At 37.3% G+C, this 14,005-nt stretch overlaps 1 protein-coding gene and 1 long non-coding RNA gene across 2 annotated transcripts; one reads left to right on the top strand and one right to left on the bottom strand.

Annotated features, from left to right (window-relative positions):
• Positions 1-1,982: 1,982 nt before the first annotated feature.
• LOC136256634 (arrestin domain-containing protein 3-like) lies at positions 1,983-3,337 on the top strand. The gene has a single exon (XM_066049608.1). The coding sequence runs from the start codon at positions 2,084-2,086 to the stop codon at positions 3,275-3,277; it is 1,194 nt and encodes a 397-aa protein (XP_065905680.1). The 5' UTR covers positions 1,983-2,083; the 3' UTR covers positions 3,278-3,337.
• A 530-nt stretch (positions 3,338-3,867) lies between these two features.
• On the bottom strand, positions 3,868-5,733 carry LOC136256633 (uncharacterized). The gene is made up of 7 exons (XR_010701575.1): positions 5,337-5,733; positions 4,973-5,279; positions 4,763-4,918; positions 4,420-4,475; positions 4,318-4,368; positions 4,213-4,263; positions 3,868-4,157 (listed from the first exon to the last, which is right to left on the bottom strand). It is a non-coding gene; the product is annotated as an uncharacterized lncRNA (long non-coding RNA).
• Between the last annotated feature and the right edge of the window lie 8,272 nt (positions 5,734-14,005).

The following is a 14,005-nucleotide window of genomic DNA, read 5'->3' as shown; positions in this document are numbered from 1 at the left end:
CAATCCTTCACGGAACTACCTTTACAGAGTGGAAATCTTAGCCTTCAACGTCAGCAACCATAGATAATATATACCTTACCCTGTGCAGCAACTAAGCGCATGCGTCACGAAATTTTAAACGGAAATGCAATCTGCTTTACCCCTCGATAGCGTACAAGAGTCCCAATATTTAAGTATTTCAAAGTATTTATAATACAATATTTTTAAAAAGTTATCAAGATGGTTCAGTAGTGTTCACACTGCTACTTGTGTAAGAAACAGGGACAGTAGACAAAAGGGGACCAAAGAAGCCTTGACAGGAGCACAATCGTGCTTTGTAATGATTGATTTACGAAACATTCAACACCTAGTTGCTCCAAATAGTCATTGTAGCTACCTAGTAATTGTCTGAAAGCCTCATCTTCGAGGATTTTAGCTGGTTGCTGCCCTCGAAGTTCATGAAATTAATGCGTGAACGGACGGAAACAAAAATGTAAGGCAATTATAGATTTCAGGATTTCTAAATATTTAATGGATTTATAACTGGATTTCTCTGACAGTGTACGAGAGTGCCAGCTTGTCAAGGGGCCACTCACGCTATGAAATTTCGTACAACCACATAGAAATTAATTTCGAAATTTGAAATTTGGAGTGAGATCAGAAATTTTTGGCACGGACTTTTCATTAACGCGCGCCCCGTTATCGTAACATCACCTGTATTACCCATATCTATGCAAGCTATTACATAAAAGAAATCATTTAAGTGTTGTACATATAAGCCATCTTAGAAATCACAATTCTGTAATCTATAGTGTCTTCATTTTTTACTGCTTCAGTGAAATTTACAGCTCAGATTTCAGTCTTTATAGGCATAGCAGATTTCAGTGGACCTCACAAGGAGCAACTGATTTGTTTGCAGTTTTAGTAACTAATATTCATTCAAGAGGTATGCAAGCTATATAAATTTAGCTATCAGTACTGAATTTTGTATCTGTATGTGGTAGCTTTCACCTAGGGAAGTGCATGGGCTGTTAGCTTAAATAGTTGGCTATTTATAAATGTGAAATTGAAAAAAAAACAACTGAAGCTAGCTATGTAGAATTCTTTTTATTTTACATCCAGCACTGAGCATGAACTTTTGACAGTCATACCACTCTGTGCTGACATAAGCAGCATGTCTTTATAATTATATAATGAGAATAGGCTTAATTTTATGGTTATTATATGATTTACGATAATTATTAGGCAGTATATAACCTCATTTATGGCTCTACATACGTACGTATACTGCATGTGCCAACTAAGGTACTATACTGTAGCTAGGGTATTTTCATTAATTTAATGGTACTGTGATACCTTTGTGTATGCATGCAAGTAGTGTATAAAATTTAATATTAATTTTAGTCCTGCAGTAGTTAACTCTGGGTGGTCTAAAAGTACAAGGGGATGACCAGGGTGTACAGCATATTGAATATCATGCCTAGAAAATAGAATTTTGACTGAGTTTCCAGTGGTTAAAAAAGATTGATGAGTAATATGAGAACACAGGTGAAGTTATTTATATGTCCGGTCTGTTTACAACCAGACGATGGAGGAACAATGGTGTTTTGTGAGCAATGTCAAGAATGGTTCCACCAAGACAAATGCATATCTCCAAATGATGAAGTTAAAGAATCGAAGATGCTGACTGGTTCTGTGAACAATATAGACAATAATGTATTGTACTATATATAGCTAATGCTGTTTGTTACTTACCTGCATGCACTGTTATCTTTTACTGCCTGGATTTACATAATTGCAACACAAAAAAGGTAGTATTAAGTTTATTTGAAATTTCAGAAATTAATTTTGAAATTTCAGAAATTAATTTCAAAGTTTGAAATTTTAAGCTCAAACCTTGAAATTTTTACGAAAATCTGAGAAATTTCAAATTTCGTACGCGATTCTGAGCGTGAATGGCCCCTTGCAGCTTGTAAGCTACCCCTTGTCTGTAAATTAATTGATTCACAATGCGTCATCTGCGTAAAGAATCCTTAGAATCAGTACAGCGGATACATTCCTTTCATGTGAAAATAGTGGCAAGAAAGACGTTGAGCTACTGAAAATGGGAAAGTTGAATATATTTGTTATCACCTTGGCTGGCAGCAATCCGGTGTATTTCGCGGGATCAAACATTGAAGGAAATGTTATCGTGGAACTATCTGAGCCGAAGAAAATTCAAGGAATCTCGATCGTACTGTCTGGTCAGGCTTATGTTCACTGGACCGAACAGTATAGCACTGACTCAGGACGAAGCTCTTATACCGAGCACTACAGTGATTCTGAGACTATCTTCAACAACATAATGATACAGTTGTGGGGTGATGGAAAACAATCTCAAAACCTAGTTGCTGGCAGGTATGAATTTCCTTTTAAATTTCAGTTTCCTTCTGACGTGGTGTTGCCAACATCTTATGAGGGTTACAATGGTTACATTAGGTATGCGCTAACTGCTACCATGTCACGGTCATGGAAACACAACCATACAACAAAGAAGGCTATTACCGTCAATGAAATTATCGACATCAACACATGCCGGCTAGTAACTCCATTATCAAGATCCAATGAGAAGACAGTGTGTTGTCTTTGCTGTGCATCTGGTCCCATCTCACTGTCAGTCACTACAGACAGAGGTGGATACTGTTCTGGAGAGTCAATTGCTATCAGTACAGAAGCTGAGAATCATAGCAACACTAGAGTAACAGCTGTACAAGCTACTTTAAAGCAAGTAGTAGTGTATTATGCCCAAAGGCATTCTCATTCTAGTACTAAAGTCATTGAAAGGATTCAGGGTCCTGGAATTGAGGCAGGTGGCATATCAAATTGGAGTAATGAATTATTACCCATCCCAGCCACAGTTCCTAGCATATGCTGCCGAATTTTAAAGTTGTCATATGTTTTGCACTTAACAGTTGCATTTCTGTATTCCCTTGATCTCCATGTTGCCATTCCAATCACAATTGAAAATGTGCCATTTAGAGGAGGACAACCTGCTACAAACAGTTATCCTCCAGTAGGAAATCCACCAGTACAAACTTCCTATCCACCAGAAGGTAGCCCATATCCTCCACCAAATGTCAATGCTCCTCCTGCAACTGGTAATCCCTACCCTCCACCTATTGGTACTCCTTATCCTTCATCAGCTTACAATTATTCTGCTGCGTACCCACCAGTGTATGGTTTTGTAACTGATTATCAGTTTGCTCCACCGCCATCTTATTCCGAAGCAGTTGCTAAAGTGAAGGGTGGTGATAACTAAAATTCTATTTATGTATATACATACATTATGTACCATTTGTATGGTAATAATATAGTAACAATCCAGAATATTCACTGCATGATTGCACGTGAACATAATATAGCTAATGTTTAAAAGTGTGCATTTGGTTTTACATTGTCATACAGTATAGTACTGTTGTATAGTAGGGATCCCCCTCCCAAATGATGCACGCACCCGAAATGTTGCCCATAAAACCATTACAGAAATATTTTGTGCATTGAAAAGGCATCTTAACTGAAGAGTCTTAGTGGTATTAAAGCCAGACGCAGCCCAAACCCAAATTTTAGTCTGTTTGCCTTAATATAAGCTTACTGCCTAAAGCTGTCTGACCACAGTTAAAAAAATAGAGCCTAAATGTTTCACCATATGAATAGGCATTGGTTTTATAGTGCTTTTGTCTGTGACCTTACACTGTTAAAAGTGATGTGTTGAAATAACACCAAAACCAGGTGTAATTTGATGGTACCAAATATAACACCACCTTCTGGTGCTATATTAACCAATGCATAGATGGTGCTAAAACAACATGATTATTTGGGTTGAATTTACAAGGTTTGGTTGAATTGACACTTTTAGAAATGTAATACGTAATAGCACTCTAAAATGCAATAGTAGCATCTGTTACAACTGAGTTCTATGTCAGTCCTATAGTTGAGTTCTTAATTCATCATATCATCTTCAAATATCCAGGCAGTGATCTCTAGTGCAAAAAGACAAAGATACTGGCTTCTGCCACTCTTGATCCTGATATCCTCATATCTGAAGGTTCTCCTCCATCTAGATCTTTTGAATGCTGTTCAGGTGGCTGCCATTGAAGTAACTATGCCACTACCAAGTGATTGGAATAGTCTTGAAATAGCTATATAAAAAGGTAAGCAATTACAAAACAGTATGTGTATGTTCTTACTACATACCATGTTCACTGTCACATGTTATCAGCACAAAGTCTTTCTTCCACCTCAAATCTAAAAAAAATATCAAATAAAGGTATGGCTAAAATTATGAATTGTTTGATATACTTGTTGTCTTACTGTAGCACTTGTTCAGCTGAATCAGACATGCCCATTTATCTAAAGATCAGAACAATTACATACAAACAATTAGAATTGTTGTATGCATACCTGAAGAAGAGACTGCCACTTTTTCATTGCACATAATCAGTTTCCACTTCTGTGACCTATAGCAAGAGAAGCATAATATTTAATATGTTGCTACTACAGACCAAAAGCTAAATTGATTGTACCTTTGACTATTGATACGTGTTTATATAGTAGTCTACAATAAGCTTTCTCAATGGACCTTGAACGTTAATATCAAATGATTTCTAGACAATACTTATAATTGAAACACAGCAGAACAATGGTGATACTGTACAGATACAGCCACAAAAATCCTACAATACCCTCTTTGGCTATTAACACAAGATCCCACACATTTACACTGGTTTTATCCATGGTTACTTACATGAACTGTTGCCAAATATATAGTTAGCTTCTTTCACTTCACAAGTGACATGAACTACATCTGTCCACATCATCATTCATGTCCCTAGTCCTATATCAATAACTTTATCTGACGGAGACATTATCTGCAGGTGACATTTTACTCTTGTAGAGAGGACTATGTGTACAAAAAACATATGTTTATATACTCTAAATATAATAGAGTACTTACAGCAGGAAGATGCAAGTTTTCAGACTCCATGCAGTAGCCACTGTGAATGGAAAAATTGCAGGGTATTCTGTCTTTATTAGCACTGACATAACAGGCAACACTCATCACAAACTATAACGCAAACAGCTAAGATAAACCATATGTATAAATTATTGTCAATAAAAGGCAATCCACAATTCTCCAGCATAACTCAAGCAACCATGTGTAGTAGTAGCAGCAGCAGTAGCTATGTTTATCTTTGAACATCAGATTCCACATCAGATGAATTCCACATAATTATTAGTTCAGTTTTAGTAGCTGATGCTGGCTATATTTAAGGAAAGTTTTATTGTTAGTTATGGCTAAATGTACACATTTTGCATACCTACTATGGGCTCTGCAAGGTAGTGACGATGACTTTCCCCTTTCCCTGTAGTTTTTCTTTCTTTGTTGTTTTCCTTTTCGAGTAGCTAGTTGTATTTTATTTGTTGTGATTATATAGTTTGTTTTGCAGATTCTAATTGTAGCATTTGTTGTCATGTGTATTTTTCTGTAAACTGTCTTTGTCTTACCGTTAAAAAAATGGCCCCACCAGAAGAAAACAGACTTAAGTTTGCTATCGACGCAAAACCACGCGCATTTGTCTTGTAATTAAGTATGTATGCTTCACCCTGCCCCTTGCTGCAGTATACAAACGTTAACATAGCGAACCGTCATCTCTCCCAATACCCTCATGGAACGCTCACATAACAAATATCATCAACCGAGCCACTAGAATGCTAAATTTCATCAAAAGAAACCTAAGAAAATGTACCAACAAGGTTAAATCCAAAGCTTATGCATCACTTGTCTGAAATATTCCACCCAAATTTGGGACCCATACCAGAAATCTTTAATTTACAAAATTGAAATGATACAGAGACGAGCAGCAAGGTGGGTTTTTCCAACTATGATTTCCATAGTAGTATTTCATCTATGTTGAAAGATCTTAATTGGTCTACACTTGAAGAAAGACGGAAAGCCAGCAGATTGCCACTCTTATCTAGAATTTTCATATCAGAACAATTCAATGTATTTTATTGTCATTCAGCTATAGTATGAAAATGTACTGTTTGTTCAATTAGAATTTTTTTTAAAAAAACTGATTCTACAAAACCTGTTAATTTTAGCAACTTTTAATATGCTCACCTGTATAGCATGTATATCATATAGGGGGTGGGTGGGTGGGAGGGTGCGGAGGGGAGGGGTGGTCGGCCGCCCACGCACAATTTGCGCTTTCGTTAAAATGGCCTTGCTCCAAGACGATTAAATGTCTATGACGTAGTTTTCTGTATAAATACTTTGGTTTATTTATCATGCTGTAATATTGTGCTGCTGTGTTATGCTATAATAATAATAAATTAATGTTTACTTTAGTGCACGGTGGGAGGTGGAAGCGTCCACGATGACGATTGGGCACTGTGCAAATAAGGTGATGAGTGTATGCTTTGTACAAAGAAGCCCACGTAGCTGTGCAGGGCTCATCTTCTGTATAGTATTTTTGTTTTTGTTTTTTCGAGGGGTAGCCAACGCCCACGCAAAACACCGAAATGGTGTGTACGAGAGTCCCAATCTTTATGTATTTTATAAGCATTTAGTGAGATTGCTAACTAGTAACTACCTGTACAGTTGTTGATCTACATCTTGTTCTAGCTATTCGTGATCGATCATTGTCTACTTTGTTAAACTCACTTTCTCCATTATTTTTATTATGTGATTTTGGATTTTGGATTTAGGATTTGGTTTCTAAAATATTTGTGTATTTCTGATTGGATTTCTCACATAGTGTACAAGAGTCCCAAGGCATTGGGTACCCCCCGCTTTTTACCAAAAGTCAGTTCATCTCTAGTTGACAAAGGTAGTCTGGCCATCTAATTATGATAATATTAGAATCTAAATTAAATTCTTGATCACAGATACACATTTCCCTTGTTGCTATATGTGGTGGACCACAAAATTAACTAATGTAAACAACCCTTACCATACCTTGTAGTGTTTTATTTTTATGTGAATATGTAGTGTAGCGTAGTGTAGTGCGCGTGCGTGCGTGTGTGTGTGTGTGTAGTGTGTGCGTGATATAAAGATTTTTTAAAATTCACCAATTAAAATGTGACCGTTTTTTCCACAGGTTTACATGCTGGAGATCTGCAAACAGCTAGTTTTATAATGACCATTTTTTTAAAAATTAATATTTGTTTGATTACATGTACAAAGTTGGATCATGTGATTAAAATAGTTTAACGTGTTATTAGCATGATGTACAAGGGCTATTGACCATTCAAAAGTTGATGAATTAAACATTCACGAAAAGGAATGCTTCTCCATTGCAACTCGCCCACGCAATATAGCGCGCGTCACTAATAATCAGTGCTCAGCCGGGGTATGCGATTATTGGATTGAGATGGTGATTTTTATAAAATTATTTGTATCATGTAAAACGTTCGTCACGAACGGTATAACTAGCTGAAGTGTTCAAGCAAGGAGCGATCTAGCCTTGTATCACCGGGGTTCGTTAAAAAGTTCGCGCCTGGATTGTTGGGGTGAGCCAATATTTTCATTGCCAATGGTATTATGTGTAATGTTTAAACCCCCTACTTTGTACCATGAAAAAGGCCGTATTAAGCTGTTACGTTCTACGTGAAAGTAGATGTCATGCTGGCCATTCCTGCTTGAACCGGGGAAAGGTTTAAAAGTTATCTGACGCTCCAGTGGCGGATCTAGGATTTTTAAAAGGGGGTTTCTGAAAGTTGGTATAGTGAATAAGGCATCTGATGACATTTCTCCGGAAAATGTTGAGACTTTAGAAGTTCTGAGATCGAATCTTAGGCCATATTTTTAGTTACTAATTACAATAAATCCATTGCTTTAAACAAACACTATTGCTAACTATATAGGGCGAAGATGGTGACTGCAATCTGTAGCTTTGATTGCTCTATTAGAGTAGTTACATGACTGCTCTATTAGAGTATCTCGATCGTTTTTAATGCAGCGAGAGATGAAAAGTGAAGTGTTGCTGAGGGTTTAATACCTATAAATGGTGTCAGTTAAGTGCAACTGCATGCATACCACTGAAATACAGTGGTATATAGTTGTTTGCTATGACAAATTGTCAGTGCAACAATGTTTATGTGCCACTGAGCTAAATTTAAAAAGGGGTTTCTGTCGAAACCCCAGAAACCCCTCTAGATCCGCCACTGCGCTCCATGACAGAGCCTTGAAAACCTGCTTCCAGTGTAGACGCGTGTATCTTGTGAACGAAAAAAAAATTTTTTAAAGTCGCTTGATTGTTTGATATGTTCACCATCAAGAGCCAGCCATACAAATGCCACAATATTTTTTGCCACAGACCTCCACCACCAGACAATTCCACCAACTACATTTTATGTTACCACCATCACACACCCAACATTATCAAGAATGCTTTTTTTTTACAGAACTATATACTATAGTAAAGCCATGGAATCAGTTGCCACCATCTAGTTATGACAAACTCCTGGGCCAACATTTATAAGTCGATTTATATTATTGGATGTGTATCAGCACATTGCTGTCTTTCCAATATAATACAATCATAATCATAAACCTTCTGTACAAAAGGGGCCGGGGTAAAACCGGGACGGGGACAGGGAAATAAGGGTAAAACCGGGACAGCCGACAGGAGTAAAACCGGGACGGCCAACAGGAGTAAAACCGGGACGGGGACAGCAAGTATCCAGAAGTTATATCCCTATAGCTGCTCATCATATATAGAGAACTGGCGATGTTAAAGGAAGAGCCGAAATGGCGGCTTTAGTCTTCAAGCTGGATAGCAAGGTCGGCACGGCATTCCGCTGTAGTATATAAACGTATCGTGATCAGATTTGAAGTCAATGAAGTTTGTTCTCTGTAATTTTTAGTTTTATACTTAGTGTGTTTGCTTTCCTTGCCATGCCCACAGCTAGCGATTCCGGAATTCCGTAAACTGATTTTTCATAAAATTTTCTCCGTGAATCTTCCATTGGAGAGTTGGCACAATCATTTCGCTGCCATACGAGCGATTGATCAAACAATTGGATCATTTCTAGGGTTTTGGGGGCAAGGAATACGATGGTGCAGTTAGTTTCCTGCTACAAATATGTTTGTGTGGAGTTTTATGCCAATTATATTATTATTATTTTTATTACTAGGACTGCGTCACATATAACCAAGTACATACACCAACGTGACAGCCCCCCGGTGAGGCTATTAGGTGGTGAATGCATTATCCCCAAATCAACTCAATATGTCACAGTAGTGACAGATATAACACTATAGTGGCATCGTAACTAAAGGCCACCAGTAGCTAAGTGCCAGTACATCATTGGTGTGGTATAAATGGCACAGTGATGTGTACAAAGTATATGTATACAAAACATACAGGAGAGAACTATACATTATTGCAGTATTGTATGCAGCAATACATTATAGGCAACATCACCATGCAGATAAAAATTATTAGCCAATATACAGCAATGCATATCAACATCAACTAGAGCTAAGTAAGGTTCATCAGTGATGTAGCAATGGCACAGTGATGGGTGACACACCATAGTTATGCATACACAACTTTCAGGAGATAGCTACACAATGCTGTAGGCGTATGCAAGCCAGATGAACCAGATAAAGGAAGACAGCCAAGCCACTAGAGCCTAGTAGCTACGCCAGGTGAAGGCAAAAAAGATTAAGCACGTATTGAATTGCCTGACACCAACACAAAGAAAGTTCGCCATGCCAGCTGCACAAGACAAAATTGTTTACTTGTATTTTATATGTAACTGTAAGCTTATTGTAAAGAGCGTGGCATATGTCAGTTTAATGTTTTCTTGTATTGTTTATTTACATGAATCAGTGAATCCACTGGCAGCTGGCATGGAGACTTGAGATGTTACAAACATATAAACTTACTTGTAATCTTCTTGTTTACACAAGTGGCTTCTGTAATCTTCTTGTTTACACAGGTGGCTTCTGGCTCTCCTGCACGGGCATCACTAATCTTCTTCGCGCAATATGTAAGTAATTAAGCAAGGGTGTGGTACAGGGCGTTATATAGAATTACACGTATGGTCAAGTCATCAGCACAAACAGGAGCGACGATTATACGTTTGTGCCTTCATTCACAGGCGAATCTATCCCCGGTTAGTTCATGTCTCTAGGCCTCGTAGTTTTCTCAAACATTAATTATTAATTATTTAATTAATTATTTATTTATTTAATTATTTATTTATTTATTTATTTATTACGTAATTTTAACCGCGTTTCGTATTATTCTTAGTACTTGGTTATATAATTATTATTATTAACACTTTACAGTGACCAGCACTGAAGGTCTACAACAACATGTGCTGCAGCCTTAGGATTACCTAACCTAGTTTCAAGGACTTAGACTTAATGACTTATACAGTAGCTGGAAAGGTGTAACAGAAAAGGGGCCAAAGTAAGGAAAAAAATCCCTCCAACCCCAGGAATCGAACTGCAGGTCACCCAATGTCTAGTCGGGGCCACACTCAGTCTTCCTCCAGGAGGGATGGATTTTCTTATAAGATTATTTTGCAATATAGCCAACACAATGTTATGCTCATTTTGCAAGAAACGACCCAGCACATGTTAGTTACACCAAGGTGAGCATTTTTGTCTATTTAGTTTTCAATATTAGCTACTATGCTAAAAGTCAGCAAATTTGCACCACAAACGGCTCATCTCTTTGATGCGCCATTTTGGTAGCTGTCAAGGAGCTGTATATTATAGACAAAATAATCATATAAGCAGCTATAAATCAACAGTACAACTCCTTGCTTTGCATGCACATTGTATTTTTAAGTGGAGGTGACTGGTACAGAGTGGTTGCACTTCACCATGTATATGTTGTTTTGCCATCCGCAAGATGCTAAATGCATGCAACTATTTAGTGGCTTTCTATGGAGGTGACCTTTATTCAGAGGGTCTTACAAGTAAGGTTACACTGTGGGCCATGTATTAAGGTATTTATAACAGAAAACAGAAGTTCAAAATGTTATTGCAAAGCTCAGTTATAAGCAATTGTTCAAATTGTACCATTTTTGGGACTTTTTCAATGGAAAGATACGGAGAAAATTTTGCCTATTTTAAAGGACAAAATTGTTTATAACTCCACCATTCTATGACGGATTTTTAAAAACTAAGTGTTTATGAGATCATCAGGGACTACTGCACAAGGCGATGCTAAATAAAAATTATTTCCATTATTTTTAAAATTATCCCGGAATCGCTACCACAGCTGACCCAAGTTGGTCAGATATGCATGTGGTCGCATGTTGACCGAGGGTCCATACACATGAATTTTCAAGTAGCTCAGCCATATGTATATGATTTTGCTTAATGATTTTGTGCACATTGCATTTATAGCTACTAGGTTAGATCTATATACTTAATTTCATTTGTTCATCATATTCATGATGGTGCTTAAATTAAATGTTTGGGGTGGCCAGGGCGACTGATATACTTCCAACATGCACTAGAGCTATTGTATAGTTATACTTAGTAATAGAAGATTGCCACTAGCTCTATACTTGATAAGACAATGATGACATAATAAACACTGAAAATATTGGATTAGCTATACAAGACACCAAAATCAATGAATTACAAATGCACCTCAGTATACCTATAGTATAATAAAACAAATGCTAAGAGAAATCATAGATGTAGCTATATAGGGTGGATGTGAAACATAGAGTTATTCTCTACAAAATTTAATTAGCATATGAATCAGTTGAAGTTTTCAACTTTGTGACCATGTTACAGGAATATTTGACAAATCACTCCTGTTTTGCTTCATACCACCATAATAGTAGGGACGTCCATGCCACATCATGATAGAGACACAATGTCCTCCAGTATTGATGGTGCAACCACCAAGTCAATAACGCTGATCATAATGATAAGTGACAATGGCAAGTTATATTTCTTTGAGCCTGGTTGATTCTATGCTGATCAGAATTATTCATGGACTGTTATTGGTAAACAGGCATGACAAAACGTTTGATTTACCTTTGCATGCATAAAACTGATCCCTTACACTGTTTTCTGTACAGGCAGTAGCATCAATTCGATCAGTGATGGTATATTGTGCCTTTCAAGGTGGCTTGCTGGGGAATTCAGTTCCACGATAACCCATGACATCGACTGGGATGGGAAATGTGATCCATCAATCCAAGGAGTCAAGCAAAAGCAATGAAGTTTAACTTCATCATCCATCTCAGACTGAAAAAATCCTCTACCTGAGGAGGAAGAAAGATCAAACATTTTTATCACTGGCTTCTTTCAAAGAAAGGAAATCGTGTATGGAATTTTTGTAGCAGTTTCATTGTCCAATTCAGTTTTGTAGGCGTTCATCCATACAAGCTGCAATTACTGAGCAGCATGTACTACTGTAATAACATCTGCATAATCAGTATTATAAAGCACTGAACTTATGTGTGATAAGCAAGAACTAATAGCAATTCCAGCATGATAGTTCAGCTCCATTGTGGCAGGCTCATTGTATGCTGAAGATATAAATGAAAAAAACTAGTGTATTTACAACTATTAATAGAAAATAAGGACAAACATTTTGAATTTTTGATAATTAGCTGCTAAAGTCTTGTGCATAATAATAATATATCCATACAAAGTTGGGCCTATAGCTAATTATAACAGAGAAAAACCAAAAAAAGTTGTTTCTTTTGTACACATGTAGTGCTCAAACATAATAACGTACAGTAGTGTTGATGTATACATATGAAATGCATTTGAACACATAATTATGCCAATTGAATTGCATAGCTACCTATAGTATCACTATATAGTATACGGGCACATGTGAGTAAATTAATTTTCAGCATGCACTTTTAGCTGAATAATTCCACTTGCCTTAGCTTCTTCTTGACTTTCCACTGCGCTCCTAGGTCATAAAGAAACACTGTCCCTCCTTTAGGTTGGATGGGAGGATTAGCATCCAAAAGTGTTGATGTACTCCTTATACAGCATTCTCCAAGTAATCTACAACTAGAAGGTAGTTTACAATCTGAGCGCGAAATTTGACTAGTCTTCCATTTCACAATCCATTTGAAAAATCGCTCAAGAGTCTCTTACTGTGAGGTCTGGGTTTATGTAGCTACGTAGCTGAGGATGTAAAAATCTCTCTAACCTTATACGGTAGTTCAAAGGTTACCCGAGAAAGCTACTTGATTTTTCCTTAGTTAAGCCATGCACTAGCTAAGGACGTCAAAATCTCTCAAACCTTATATGCTTAAAGGTTACCTCAAAGCTACTTGGTTTTTTTTTTGGTTAGCTATAGCTACATAGCTATATCCAATCTGTTCAGAGAAAATCGCTTATGATCGCTATGCACGATACTCTAACAGCACATAGCTAGCTAGCTAATTCATGAAGCTCTGGTCACGAGCCTCTATAGGCTTAAATGCATGTTTAATCATACCTGTAGTAGCTAAGTACACAGTAGACTAGCTAGATGATAGCTACCTTCCGTCTGTGGTCCCTATACCCTTGGTTGTCCCCGTCCCGGTTTTACTCCTGTTGGCCATCCCCGTCCCTGTCCCGGTTTTATCCTTATTTTCCCCGTCCCCGTCCCGGTTTTACCCCACCCCTACGAAGGTGCCCATACTATATCGGCCGCCATTTTGTGTAAACGCAATGACGTCGATGCTGTGTAAACGTTACACGTATATCTAGTTGCAGATTATGGCTTATATTGTTATGAGTATAGTAATGCGTATTTGGGCTTCCAGGTAACACATTAATATATTCGTAGAGGCATAATAATGACTTTATTAAGAAGCCATAATCTACAATTTTGGGAAATTAAGGAGTTACGTCATTGCTATTACGTAACGTATAAGTTATTCCCCACGTAAAATTATCTAGTCTATGTATAATATTTAATAATGCCGCCTACACTGATATAAAACGAACATTCTTGCTACGAGAGAGTAGCGTCGAGAGAAGCATCACTGCATCAAA

Source organism: Dysidea avara, chromosome 5 (assembly GCF_963678975.1).
Source record: "Dysidea avara chromosome 5, odDysAvar1.4, whole genome shotgun sequence".
In the NCBI taxonomy this organism is placed as follows: Eukaryota; Metazoa; Porifera; class Demospongiae; order Dictyoceratida; family Dysideidae; genus Dysidea; species Dysidea avara.
The sequence above is the reverse complement of the archived record's forward strand: the minus strand, read 5'-3'. Positions and strand labels throughout refer to the sequence as shown.